This window comes from Gadus morhua, chromosome 10 (assembly GCF_902167405.1).
Source record: "Gadus morhua chromosome 10, gadMor3.0, whole genome shotgun sequence".
Lineage (NCBI taxonomy): Eukaryota > Metazoa > Chordata > Actinopteri > Gadiformes > Gadidae > Gadus > Gadus morhua.
The window spans coordinates 17,611,742-17,626,884 of record NC_044057.1 but is presented as its reverse complement, the minus strand read 5'-3'; the positions used below and the strand labels follow the sequence as shown (position 1 = coordinate 17,626,884).

The 15,143-nt window shown below is 47.5% G+C and overlaps 1 protein-coding gene across 1 annotated transcript in view; it reads right to left on the bottom strand.

The window, feature by feature from the left end:
* Window positions 1-103: 103 nt before the first annotated feature.
* The window catches only part of flt4 (fms related receptor tyrosine kinase 4), a 47,578-nt gene continuing 32,538 nt past the window's right edge, over window positions 104-15,143 (bottom strand). The window contains 17 exon segments of the mRNA XM_030367945.1: window positions 104-1,413; window positions 1,734-1,813; window positions 1,901-2,021; window positions 2,635-2,759; window positions 3,254-3,359; window positions 3,968-4,067; window positions 4,971-5,082; window positions 5,274-5,396; window positions 6,839-6,933; window positions 8,411-8,528; window positions 8,530-8,601; window positions 9,059-9,147; window positions 9,711-9,824; window positions 10,648-10,752; window positions 11,270-11,405; window positions 11,719-11,825; window positions 13,471-13,602. Of these exon segments, the coding sequence (XP_030223805.1) occupies window positions 1,230-1,413; window positions 1,734-1,813; window positions 1,901-2,021; window positions 2,635-2,759; window positions 3,254-3,359; window positions 3,968-4,067; window positions 4,971-5,082; window positions 5,274-5,396; window positions 6,839-6,933; window positions 8,411-8,528; window positions 8,530-8,601; window positions 9,059-9,147; window positions 9,711-9,824; window positions 10,648-10,752; window positions 11,270-11,405; window positions 11,719-11,825; window positions 13,471-13,602 (1,919 nt within the window). The 3' untranslated portion in view covers window positions 104-1,229.

Sequence of the window (15,143 nt, the reverse complement as noted above, 5' to 3'; positions counted from 1 at the left end):
AATTGTCCTCTTTTCTTCTGCTAAAAATATGGTCTTTTCTTACACTCGTGGAGAGGATATTCCACGAGTTTCAGCATTCAAAGATACAAAATACTAATGTGTCTTTTCATAATAACTAGTATTTTAACAAATACTTTATTAACTAATTTGCTTTGAGCAGAAAACAGCTCTGTATTTGGGAAGAAATAGCACTGCAGCCGATTCATTCAGGGGTTTCTCCTCAGACTATAACATGCAAATGCATTACAGACTACACCATAGAACATATAGCATGCACCTTTTTATGTATTCCTTTTAAAATGAGGTCAAAGAACTTAATGTAACCTCAAGCTTATCGTTGAAAGTGCTTTACAGAACTAGAGTCAAGTCCAAGTTGGTACAGCACTCTAATAATGGGAACGAATTTAACATGTTATGGGACAACAAAGCGAGAATCTAATGCAAAATATGTCATGTTGTTTAATTTCTTCCCATTAAGGGCACATTTTGTACAAAATAAAACACGGATGAATACTCTGTATATAAAAGTTAAAAAATATAACTGGGTGAATATATAATACTTTGGGTTGTTTTTAACATAGTGTTACGAGAGTGGCGTATGTGTGTGCGCGAGAATGTCTGTGTGTGTGTGTGTGTGAGTGACGTCAGCGAATGAGTCGACGAATGAGTGAACGAGCGATTGAGCGAGTGTCAGTCTAGGAGGAATTAAACAAGACCGGTTGTGTTTCCGAGTTACGTGTACTGTACTGTTGAATAAAGTACCAAACGCCGAGAATCCGTGCCCGTGTCTTCCGACCTATAAACAGACCCACTGCCGGTTATAGTGAAGGGTGTTACCCCCGAAAGGACATCGGCCCTGGAGGGAACGTCTCCCCTGTGCTCCCGGACTACGGTCTGAGAGCCAAGAAACAGGAAAGGTGTAACAATAGTGTCGCCACCCAGTGGCTGGCACAGAAACTTAAGGCACACAGTCAATTTTCAGTCGGCAGCACAGGCAGGGATAAGAGTGCATTGAGATGAGCTTTGGCTACTGGAGAGGTCAAGGTCGAGATATGGACCCTAGAACACCATTCTAATGGGTGATTTCACATTATCCTCCATGAAAAAAGGGAGAACTAGATCGAAGTTAATACTTTCATTTTAAACACGACCCCTAGTGGTCCACGCTGGCAGTGATTTACATTTCTTTTGCTCTTCCGCTCCTATATCTCCGGAGCTTTGCAGGTAGATTATAGGTTGGAAGTGGCCGGACAGGTGGGGTCCGCCGAGGAGAAGAAGTCACAGACGCCGCCGTGCTCGGACAGCTGGCCGTACTCGTTGTTGTAGAAGGTTTGTCCGGAGAGCTGGCTGTGGAACCCCGGTCGATGCCGTGAGCCAGTTGAAGCCAGGGAGCCCGTCAGGCACTCTGTACTCCTGCTGGTCACATAAAGAACAGCGGTTACCAGCTGTTTTGCTAACATTGAATTTTATTGAGTCATAATCAAGGGGCAAATGCTGGTGAGTGAGGTTAGCGTCATTGTTCGTAGTCTGTAGGTCTATTTTTTTTTATTATCTTATCAAGTAATAACGTATTATATGAATATAAGTTATAAGTAATATACAATTATATAAATATTTCCATTGATATGTAGGCTATAACATGCAAAGGCACGCTAAGGTTCAGATTACTGATGTGGTATATAGTGGGGCTTTTTTCACGTCCATTTCTCCTTTTCCACTCCCATTTCCTCTACCTTGTAGACATCACAGTCTGGTGCTCAATTATCTCAAACTCTTCTGAGGCCAGAACCATGCCACTGTCCGTCTGGCTGTCCTGGAACACAAAGCACCGTCAATAAATCATCAGTCTGCTTCACAAAGACGATCTGTTTGTGAAGCACCTGGAAGGAAAAGCCCTTACCTGCTGAGACTTCTGTTGATGCAGCTCCAGAGGTAACTCCTCAAAGGTCTTCACCCTGGGCTGGCACATCTTTGAAGGAGCCACGAACACACAACCAGTGAAAGGCACGCAGTTATAATACCTGACCGGGGAAGAGGGGAAAGGAAGGTTCTGGTTAGGAATGGATGGAGGATTCTAGCTACAAAAACACAAGGGGCTATGAATACTTGTGTATGTCGAATTAACCTGGACCATATTTCAGTATTTTCCAAAAAACGATGGCAGTTCTTATTAATACATAAAAAAAATTGAATACTATATGTCTTATTGACTTTAAAGTCTCCTTATAAACCAACTACATTTCCCATTGGGATAATTAATTAAAGGTGCAGTGATGCATTCAAACATAAGTCATTGTTTATATGAGTGGTGGATCACTGATCATGGTTATTTTTTACCACCTCCTCCACCTCCTCCACCTCCTCCACCTCCACCTCCACTTTACCGGCAGGTGATCTGGTATTCTATTTTCCCATCTGGGACTAATAACAAACATCCACATCTCATCTCCTTTCCTCCCAGGTCGAAAACATCCGGTCATTTGACTTATTGGATCTCTAAGAAGCCAAAAGTGTCCTGGTTCTGAACGTGTATGTTGTGAGACTCCATCATGATCTGTGAGTCCTGGTGTTGTGGTGTTAGTCGGCCTTCCCCTCTCCGGGGAAGATAGGGTGAGGGGGGGGGGGGGGGGGCACCTGGCGGGCAGAGTGCTGCAGGGCATCCTGAGCTCCTCCTCACTCGCCGGGTGAGACGAGGTCTGGGAGAAGCCGTCGTCCTCCGAGCTCTGGGACTGGTTCAGGGGAACGTAGTCCTTCCCATCCTGGAGGGGGGGGGGGGGGGGGAGAAGAGTCAGAAGGACAAGTCAACACATTGCACTCATCATCACTTGAGAATGATTTCTAAAACGTTGCAATGAGATATGCCAATGGGATCTCCACAAATGCTATTTTCTTCAAGTATATGCAAGACGGAGGCATGTGTGTGTGTGTGTGTGTGTTGGTTTAGATGTGTGTTTGTGTGTGTGTGCCTTCAGGCGTTTGTGTGTTGGGGGGGGGGGGGGGGGGGGGGGTCGGTGTGGTTGTGTGTGTTTGTGAGTGTTTGTGAGTGTATTCAGGTGCATGTGTGTGTGCGAGTGTGTTCAGGTGTGTTTCCATATATTTAACTGGGGTACTGGGGTCATGGTTGTTTTTTTCTCCACCATCATCCTCTCAGGCTCCACCAACACCACCATCCCCTCCACCTCCTCCACCACCTCCACCTCCACCCCCTCCACCACCTCCACCTCCACCCCCTCCACCTCCACCTCCACCTTACCGGCAGGCTGTTGTCCTGCAGCAGGTCCCCGAGGATCTCCATTAGGGCTGGGAAGGTGGGCCTTTCTCTGGGCTCGCCCTGCCAGCACGCCAACATGATCCCGTATCTGTCAGCAGGGGGCAGCATAATCATACAGGAAAGCATGAGTCGGTTGGCCATATAACACCCAGACATTAAAAACGTCATGAGTCTGTGACTGCTAAATGTATTCTGAACGCTGGAAAGGCCAATGGGGTCTTTGGTCTCGTCACATAATGATGTTATGGGGGAATTGAATTAGGATATAATACAGTGCTCGCTATGCATCTTCACTTGACAGCTGAAGTATTACAAGTCATTACATTACATTATTTATTTCGCTGACGCTTTCAACCCAGGAGACAATAAGTGCATCCAAGCATAGAAATACAACCCAGTATTTGCAAGAATCACGAGAATGTATAAAATGAATCAACTCCGCAAACTGCTTCCACTGCTAAATTTCAGAAACTTTTTGTTTCATTGGCCAAGCTGCAGTGTGACCCGACGACATTGTGCGACAGGGCAATGGGGGGGGGAGAGAGAGATAGAGTCGAGTTTCTGCTGTCCTGATGTCAGTGGGCATGGAGACAGCAGACATCTGTGAGGAGCTGGTTCCGGCACTGTGGAACCAGCCATTAGTCATTGGTTCCTTGGATATAAAAAGGATCAAGGGAGATGTTTCTGCCCACATACATTTCAGGGGAGGCGGTTTCAGGAGCCCTCATCCTGGTGCCGTCCTTCAAACGCTTGCAGAAGTCCTCGTCGATCTGGACCCCCGGGTATGGAGACGCGCCTACAAAGAAGGGAGTGAGAGTTGAGACGACGGGCCGCGTTTCAAGTAATTAAACGTGTTACGCCTAGCCCTGCTAGGTCTGTCATCCTTAAAACATCGGCCGACGGTGGAGAGGTGCCAGGCGAAGGCGCTGGGATTTGCTTGGCTTCTGAGACTGGTGTTACGCAGAAGCCCTATACAAATCGGAGGATCACATTTCACGTTTCAAGCAAACTGCAGTCTAGAGAAGCACACAGAGCCAGACATTCAGCAGTTTGAGTCACTGGTGGGTGGATATCGAGCATAGAAATGGCAGTTTTAACAATCCACATGACACAGTACAATGTGTGTCGGTTGAGTGTATAAAGTTGTTTAGGAGGGAGGAGAAGAGCTCCAGGCTAACCCAGCTCCCGTAGCTGTGTTCTGACATCCCATTTTGTCCTCAGCTCAGCCCGAAAGGAGAAATGTTGTTGTTACTGTTACGGCTTCACTGACTCCACATCCCATGTGAAATGCTCTTCTCTTCGAGTATATGCTAGTTTGAGGCGTGTGTTTGTGTGTCGGTTTAAATGTGTGTGTAAGTGTGTGTGTGTGTGTGTGTGTGTGTGTGTGTGTGTGTGTGTGTGTGTGTGCCTTCAGGGTGTGTGTGTGTGTGTGTGTGTGTGTGTGTGTGTGTGTGTGTGTGTGTGTGTGTGTTTGTGTGTGCCTTCAGGGTGTGTGTGTGTGTGCCTTTAGGTGTGTGTGTGTGTGTGTGGGTGTGTGTGTGTGTGGGTGTGTGTGTGGGTGTGTGAGTGTGTATGTTGGGGGGGTGTGTGGTTGTGTGCATGTGTCTGAGTTCAGGTGTGCGTGTCCGTATGTGCGTGCGTACAGTATATGTAACTGGGGTACTGGGGTCATGGTGGTTTTTTCCCTCCTTAGTTTTACCCAGAGAGAAGATTTCCCAGAGGAGGACTCCAAAAGACCACACATCACTCTGGCTGGTATAGAGCTTATCAAAGATGCTCTCCGGAGCCATCCACTTCAAAGGCAGACGAGCCTGAGAGAACACAAAAACAACAACACATAGCTTTGTTACAAAGACACAAACAGAGCCCGCAAATCATCCCACTGGACCAAATGGCTGCCATTTCAACAAAATACAAAAAAACTTCTATAGGTCAGGGTACACAATAAGCCGGTGTCAGGTCACACCTATGGAATGACAGGCGACCTTTAGGCCTTTCTTACATTTCCTTTCCTGACATAGTCGGGGTCTTTGTATATGTCCCTGGCCAGGCCGAAGTCACAGATCTTCACGATGTTGTCCTCTGACAGGAGAATGTTCCGGGCAGCCAGGTCTCTGTGGATACACTGTAGATACAGACAGGAGCCCAAATGGATTATAACCCTTGGTGTTTGTGATGTGTGTGTGTGTGTGTGTGTGTGTGTGTGTGTGTGTGTGTGTGTGTGTGTGTGTGTGTGTGTGTGTGTGTGTGTGTGTGTGTGTGTGTGTGTGTGTGTGTGTCAGAAGGTTTTTAGGTGCATGTGTCTGGGGGGGGGGGTGTCTGTGTGTGAGGTGTTAAGGTGTGTGGGTGTTTAGGTGTGTACATGTGTTTATAGGTGTGTGTGTATGTGTGTATGTGTGTGCATGCACGCGTGTAGCTGTGTGTGTGTGCGTGTGTGTGCGTGTGTGGTGTTTAGGCGTGCAGGTGTATAGGTGTATGTGTGTGTGTGTGTGTGCATGCACGCGTGTAGCTGTGTGTGTGTGCATGTGTGTGCGTGTGTGGTGTTTAGGCGTGCAGGTGTATAGGTGTATGTGTGCATGCATTTGTGCACGCATGTGCACGCATGCGTAGGGTTCTGTGTGTGTGTTTAGGTGTGTGTACGTGTGTGTTTAGATGTGTGTATGTGTTTACAAATGCGCCTGCGTATCTGGAGAGCATCTCGCCGCCTCCACAGTCACCACCGAGCCATGGTTCCCATCCGCCGGGCCCCGAGACGCGTCACCCCTCACCGCAACAACTGCTCAACCTCACCAGAAGGATGTGAATCAGGCCACCTCAGCCCGTATAAATCACATCTTCTGTTTAATAACATCCCACCAAAACCTATTCTTCTCCGTGGCTAGCCCGGGGTCTGAATGCACTGGCGGAGCACTGTGCTGTTTTAACAGGTGTTTGTTTAAACCAGGCCATCACAGAGACGCTACACATAGCTGTGCCTGCGTTAGGACACATTATCACCGAGCAAAGCCTCTTCTTTCCTCACCACAGAGATCATTCCGATAAGATCGAAACGGCCGATTATGTTTTTTTTATCGGGTGCAGGTGCATGCTGCCGCGTTTAAATTGGCCCATCCGTCTGGGCAGGCTATCGCTATTCATAGTGCGAACTTCTGCCTCTCTCTCCTCTGCATATTACAGCATCGTTAACGTTTCCATATAGGTGCATCATTAATCTACCGACCCCCCTTCACGCCGCTCACTAACGGCACCTCTTCATCACACTCCTTTCCTCGTCCGTCAAATATTTAAATTTCTTCCAAACACAAGTGTTTATCGTGTTGCTTTAAAGTCTCGCAGCAATCGCGGCGGGGGAGCCAGGAAGTCCTTTTAAACAGACGGATCTGTACGTCATTTTGATGAATGCGGACGTTGAAGTCCCAATCAAGGGGCTTATCAGTGAGGCATCGTATATTCCTGAGCAACCCAACGTGTTTCCAATCGATTCGCTCATATCAGAGATAAAATACATGCGTGGTGCCGGGTTAGTATTTGGATCAGAACAAAGGCTGTCGGGGGTTAATAACACACCTTCCTGGAAGCCAGGAACTCCATCCCACGAGCCACCTGGAAGCTGTAGCAGATGAGGTCCTCAATGGTCAGAGGGCTTTTCCAGAGGTCCTCCACTGGAGAGGAGAAGGGGGAGCAGGGGGAGGGGGGAGGAGGGTGAGAGGGAGATAAATATAACCAACATGACTAACTTGACCCACATGTGATATAACCTCCATTTATGACCGGGTTGGAGATCACTTTCGCGACGTGCCTTGATTCTTTTTTGGTCTGTGGGCGGTTGGGTAACTTCCTGCTCCGGTCATCTCCACAGAGAGTTGGTTTCATTTATGTATGGCGTAACACCCATAGAGATGTATATACATAGACAGCCCATTGAGTGAACAAGCAACAAGCTGACGGGGGTGCTGTGGATCTTCTGGATCTAAATCACTCTAATGTTTACATTTCTCATTAGACGTAATATGCAATTTCTACAATCATATTAAATTGAACTGCCTCTCCTATATGACGGTGAAGCTGATGCACCATCCAAAGGCCAATGCAGCGTCTATATATATACAGTACGTCCATGGCACCAGTCTGATCCAATGTGTATTTACTTGACTAGTTATATTTGTGCACTGCAATACAGAGCATGAGTTCCAATACCCATACTACAATACTATTTAGTAGGCCAGCAAAATGTAGTAGTAGTTGTTGGAATATGCAGTATGCCAACAAAACCAGGATGTTGTACTGCATCCAGCACTGCAGGAGAGTTGTGGGTGGCACTACAGGTATGCTTATCAGTGACAACATTTGTAGCATGTCCCAATTGTATGCATTCTGTCTGCAACAGGTTGTAGTTTGTAAGGATAGCTACAGTACATACTACAAGTAAAAATAAAAAGTATGTGAATTGGAACTCAGCCTTGAATCATAAAAAGGTGAAAAGAGCCCATTGAAACCTGTTCATAGTGGTGTCATTTCAGGACAAACACAGGTGTCACTCAAAACACTCATTATGGGTCTAATGCTCATTAAATGGTCCAGGGGTTAGGTTGTGGAGTTATCTCCACTTTCTGTTCCCTGGTGCATAAAGGTAGCAGGCTAATAATGAGTGTTATCAGCGTGCTACATTTCTAGAGGGCGTGTCCCACACACACACACACAGCCACACACATACACACACTCACACACACACACACACACACACACACACACACACACACACACACACACACACGCACACACACACACACACACACACACACACACACACACGCGCGCGCGCGCGCACGCACACACACACGCACGCACCCACACACACGCGCGCACACACACACACGCACACACACACACACACACACACACACACACACACACAAAGACACACACAAACTAAATTACAAACACAGACACACACACAAACACAATAAATGCAGAGAACATGCATGCACACCCACACACACGCATGCAATCTCACACACACACACACACACACACACACACACACACACACACACACACACACACACACACACAGACACACACACACACACACACACACACACACACTCAATCACACACACTTGTTGGCAGCCCACTCACGTTTCTCCACAGCAGGAGGGGTTGTCTGGGGACTAGGTTTGGTGAAGGTGCGGCTCTTCGGGGAGGTGGGGGAGGAGGGGGGGGGCGGGGTAGGAGGGATAGGAAGGGGTGGAGGGGAGGTGTCCTCGCTGCTCCACTCGCCCCGCCTCGATCATGCGTCTCACCTGGCTCTGGGTCTTAGGGGAGCGGTCCTGTAGGGGACACGTGGACGATGTCATCCCCTCTCTGATGGGAGGTCACACAAGGCCGTACCGCTAGAGACTGTGATGTTAGGATGGTGTGTTTACCCGCGTAAAATGGGATTGTATCAGTCAAATTAAATAACATATTTGTATTATAATATTATTGATAATGATAATTTGATTGTGCTGTGCTGTACGTCAGGACAGGAAAACAGCAACAATAAAATAGGCATTACTTTTACTAAGTCAGGTAAGAGATAAATAGATAAAAAGAAGTCAAAACAAAACACATCCCTAACCCTAACCCATAAAAACAAGGAAAGCAAATTCAAATCACACAATATATGTAGCCCAAAGGATGATAAGATTGTGCTTGAGGTGTGGATATAATAAGTTTATCTGCAGGTAACTTCAGAAATAAGAGCAGCGACAATATAATATTGAATAAAAAAGCAGTTTAGAATACCCTGTACGGCAGAAAGAATTCTCTTTTGGCCCGGAGGTAGTTGGACAGATTCCCATATTTGCAATACTCTACGACCACCATCAGTGGACCTTGGCAGGGATAAAATATGTCAGGAAAATACATGTCAAAACAATACAAATTGAACTTTGTGCTATTTTACAATAACTTCATATTCATATTCAACATTGTAACACTGTATCGTCTCAAAGTGGACACTTTTTGTGTAATTTCCTTTGCAACTTTCATTGCACATAAAACTGCAATCCCTGCAGTGTTTCATTCAGCGGTTATAGTGTCTCCTGTGGTTAGCTTTTTGCTAGCCCTCTGATTAATGCTGGTAATAAAGGTGCCAACAGGGGAAAGCTATTCGCTATGGTTCCCCAGCCACCTCCTGCTATCTCCGTAGCCCCCTCAGAAAGAATATTTCATAAATGTATGAATGGGTCAGGGCTTCATGGCTTTCTGAGGTTATATCCAAGAGGTTGTATTGGCTTTCATACGAGTATGTGTGTGTCCATTTTTTTCCCTCCTAGTCCCAATGCTTGTTTGTGTAGTCGATGTGTGTGTGGTTGGTATCTTATTTTCCTTTTTAGCGACTCAAAAACTTCTCAAATGCAAGGTAACCAGTGAGAAACACCCTGTCAGTGCTCACCATTAGGTTTGGTGCAGGCGCCCAGCAGGTTTACCACGTTCAGATGGTTCCCGATGTGGATCAGAATCTTCAGCTCGGACATCAGTGCCTTGTGCTCGCTAGCGGTGGCTCCCTCTAAAGAAACAGATTAAAGAGATCTGTTCCCCACTGTCGCCTGCAGACATGATTCCCTCCACCGTATTTTAAAGGCTGCATCAGCGGCCGAGTACAACAGCGTTAATGACAATGACCTCAGCCAAATCGAGGCTTGCCATGCATACATTTACCCTTGATCTATCCTATGGGCCATTTTGCAAAAGCCCGTGGACGACATACCAATCATGGTGTGTCTTCTGTTCGTATAAATGCTTTGCTGTGAGGTGCGTTGGGGGCAGCAGGGGAATACTGACAGCCAAAGCTGGCCTGAGGGCAACTGAAGTCTGATTAGAGCTGTAGCCAAAGTCTTAGAGTCGCTCGGGGATCACGCGTTGAATAAATAAGAACAAGCCAGAGTGGGAGGGGGGCCGGGATGTTGTTAAGGAGAGAGCCTGACAAGCTGGAGAGAGTGGGTACAAAATGGATGAGACAGAGAGATATAAAAAGTGAATGAGACAGAGAGAGACGGTGAGTGGGGAGCAGTGGGGTGTTTTGAAACAAACTTATTTACCCTTCGGGACAAACGTACACAAACGGATGGACGGAAGGACGGACGGACACACACACTCACACACAAAGACAGACACACTTGCAAACACAAACACACACAAACTTGCACACATACACTTGCATGCACAAAGACAGACACAATTGCACACACACACACACACACACACACACACACACACACACACACACACACACACACACACACACACACACACACACACACACACACATACATACACACACACCAACACACACAAAAACACACGAAAAATAAGTCATCCTGCAGCCTTACCTTTGAGCATCTTGACTGCCACAGTGTCAGGGCTGCTGTTCTTGCTGCCGCCGTAGATGGACGCCTCGATGACCTTCCCAAAGGCCCCGTGACCCAAGACCTTCCCTACAGCCCAGGGTAGGTCACACACCATGTTTTCATTACTCAAGCAACAATCAGCAGTTTAAGAGTTGTACAATACAATACAACACAATATAATACATGCCAGTGCAGTTTTAGTTGCATTGCACAATCTAACAATTGTGTAATTTACACAATTTGCACCAACAGTATTATTGGGTATATGTGTTTATATTGGGTCTGAAATTGTGAATGGATGTGTGTGTGCCGTGGGTATGGATGTGTGTGTGTGTGTGTGTGTGTGTGTGTGTGTGTGTGTGTGTGTGTGTGTGTGTGTGTGTGTGTGTGTGTGTGTGTGTGTGTGTGTGTGTGTGTGTGTGTGTGTGTGTGTGTGTGTGAATGTGCACTACCGCACGTACACACACACACACACACACACACACACACACACACACACACACACACACACACACACACACACACACACACACACACACAATTTCATTCCCTCCAAATCCCTCCATTCCTCCATGCACTGACTCCAGCCCTCCTATTGGCTGACCTAGACGCAGTCTGTCCCTGGAGATCTCCCACTCAGAGGAATCGTAGGGCAGGTATTCACACTGCTCATCCAGAGGCACCTCCCCCGGGTCCATGATGATGGACAGGTAGCCCGTCTTTATATCTGCCGGATTCACCTGGGGGACAGCGAGTGGAAGAGAGATCTCTGATTAGATGACGACGGGTGATGAGGTCATCATTCAAAAGGCCAACACTTTACCCCCCCGTTATCTCAACCACTGTGACAACAAGGGCCTAGAGCAGGCCGTAGTCAGGCTCTGTCCCCCGAAAGGACCCCACAACCTAACTTAGAGGGGGGGGGGGGGATCAAAATGCGATTTAAAAGCTATCACACAACGTTTAACAGGCAGTCAATCTCAATACACACACACACACACACACACACACACACACACACACACACACAGGAGAAGGCAGAGGGAGTCTGACCCGCTTGACGTTGCAGAAGATGAGGACGAGCAGCACCCAGAAGAACACAGCGATGACCCCCGTCCCGACCAGGATCACTATCTCCACACTGGCCCTGTCACTGGACCCTGGAGAGAGAGAGAGAGAGAGAGAGAGAGAGAGAGAGAGAGAGAGAGAGAGAGAGAGAGAGAGAGAGAGAGAGAGAGAGAGAGAGAGAGAGAGAGAGAGAGAGAGAGAGAGTCAGAGTGAGAGAGAGTCAGAGAAGAGAAGGGAGGGGTTAGGTTGCGACAGGGATAGAGAGACCAACAGAGAGTGAGAGAGGCGCGGGTGAGAGACAGATAGACATAGGCAAAGAGCGAGAGAGTCAGAGAGGGGGAGGGAGGGGATGAGAGAGGGATAGAGACACAGGCAGAGAGAGGGGGGAGGAGAGACACAGAGACACACACAGAGAGGATGGCAGGAGAGGGAGACACATAGAGACAGAGAGAATAATAGAGAGCCATTAAGACACAGACATAGAAAGAGAGAGAGAGAGAGAGAGAGAGAGAGAGAGAGAGAGAGAGAGAGAGAGAGAGAGAGAGAGAGAGAGAGAGAGAGAGAGAGAGAGAGAGAGAGAGAGAGAGAGAGAGAGAGAGAGAGAGAGAGAGAGGGGGAGGGGGGGGGGGGGGGGGGCGGGGGAGAGGCAGACACACGTAGAGAGGGGGGAGAGAATGACAGAGAGACAGAAAGAGAGAGCCAGAGAGATAAAGCATGGAAAGAAGAAAGAAGAAGATATATAAATCAAGATTGATTGATACATACAGACATAGATACAAAGGTTTAAAGACACAGAGAGAGAGTAAGACAGAAAGAAAGAAAGTAAGCAAATGTTAGAATCATGGGATTACATTCCTGATTCTGAGGAGCAGTCATAGCTCAAATGGCCTCAAACGGCAGATTAAACCCTTCCCTGCTAACTGTAGGGGGCGCTCTACTACTAACTTTGTATGACAGTCTGTCCTCCTGGCCTCCACATTGACTAAAATCTATAGCGGGAGCGGGACCCTGCTATGCCATCTACTGGAGCATCCATCAGGAGAAGGACAGGGACTCAGGAAAATGGATTGAATTATTAACTAGAAAATCGAAATGTTTTATTTCGATTTGGCCCAAACACACAGGTACAGAACGTAAAAAGAAAGAATGAGAGAAAGAAAGAGAGAAAGCCAGAGAGGACAGGAGGTGAGAAGTGTTGGAGAGGTAAAAGGTGATAACGGTGTTGCTAAAAATCCTTTAGCAGAGTACTTAGCTCTGTCTGCTTTCGTACACAAGTGCACTTAGATGCTCCAAGGTTGTTTCAACGGCATGTCAGGGGGTGGCCACAGGTGTGTGTGTGTGTGTGTGTGTGTGTGTGTGTGTGTGTGTGTGTGTGTGTGTGTGTGTGTGTGTGTGTGTGTGTGTGTATGTGTGTGTGTGTGTGTGTGTGTGTGTGAGAGAGAGAGAGAGTCAGAGAGGGTGAGGGGAGGGGGGGGTGGGAGAGGGATAGCGATACAGGCGGCGAGAGAGAGAGAGAGAGAGAGAGAGAGAGAGAGAGAGAGAGAGAGAGAGAGAGAGAGAGAGAGAGAGAGAGCGAGAGAGAGCGATAGCGAGAGAGAGAAAGTGTGTGTGTGTAAATGTTTGTGTGCGTCTTTGTGTGAGTGTGTGTGTGTGTGTGTGTGTGTGTGTGTGTGTGTGTGTGTGTGTGTGTGTGTGTGTGTGTGTGTGTGTGTGTGTGTGTGTGTGTGCCTGTCTCACCGATGACCTGCACGGAGGCTGAGGAGTGCACGCAGCCCCGCTGGTTGCAGGCGGTGCAGGTGTACAGGCCGGCGTCCTCCTCCCGCACCCGCTGGATACTCAGGGTCCTGTTGGAGTCCTGCAGCTGGATCCCTGCATGCACACACACACACACACGCACACACACACGCACGAACACACGCACATACACTCACACACACACGCACACACACACATACATGCATACACACACACACGCATACGCACACACGCATACACAGACGGACACACAAGCACAGATTCACACAAACACAGAGTCACACTCACACACGTACACAAAAATACACATATATCCATGCATGGAAACACATATACATGCATGGATACACACACACACACACACACACACACACACACACACACACACACACACACACAGACACGCACACACAGATATTCAGACACATAGGACACACACACACACACACACACACACACACACACACACACACACACACACACACACACACACACACACACACAAACACACACACACAAACACAAACACAAACAGAAAAAAATATATACTTTTATGAATATTGTGCCTAACTCATCATTTATACGGATAAGAGATTAATTGTATAAATTTAAAAGTATACATATTGTGCAATACTTTATTGATATTCATATTACAATTCTGAGCATTATTCTCTATTTTTGCAAACTTCAAAGGTCCCCTGTGTTCAATTTAGTATCAACTAGCGATGAGGATGCAGTTTGCAACAGCTTCGATATAACTGAACTGCACCCTATTGTAGACTTGGATTAAAAAAGTGTAGTCCATTATAATTGAAAGCACGCAGCATGCTGGACTTCACTGGCTCTATGAGGCTTGTCCGAGAGAGGGTTTCACTTCTCAGACACCTAAATACATAATGCCACAGTGTGGGAATTTGTGGCACACCACCTGTCCAGCGGTTGATGTTGACTTCCCTTTCTGAGAGGGTGTTAAGCTTCTTCGGACACTGATTATAAATAATGCCCCTACACAGCAACGCTTCTAAACAAACAACTCGGAGCCAAAAACATATTTTAATGTTTTACGTGTTTTCTAGAGCCCTTTGTCCTTTCTAGACTACTGTGGAAGAGGACCCTGTATGAATATTAAATCTCTCCCAAGTCCGTCCAGCTATATGCCACTCAATTCTAAAAAACTGCACCTTTTACACATTTTAATATCGTTCCCTCTTTAATATTCTCCCCCCTCCTGCTGCCATTCTCCAACCGATAACAATTCCTGCCTATCTCGACCCCCTTGTCTGGATCCATATCCGTCCTCATTCATCATCCCTCCTCGCTCCTGTCGGATCAAACCCAACCCAACAACAGATGTCACTCAGGCATTCTTTTGACCCCCCCCCCCCCTCGCCCACAAGCCCACCCCCCCCACCCCCCCACCGCCCGCTTTAAGAGACGTCCAGCGGTGGAACTCCGGCTGGACTAATGAGTCGTTCTCCGCCGGCCGCGGGGCACGGAGCCGTGCGCTGGGTGGCTAGCTGGGTGGGGTGGGGGGGGGGTCAGGTGATTCATGCCAACGATGGGACATCAGCGGCGAGGGCGACAGCAGCTCAGGAGGCAGAGCGGTGACTTGACTGGTAACCAGAAGGTTGCTAGTTCGATCCCCCGGCTCCTCC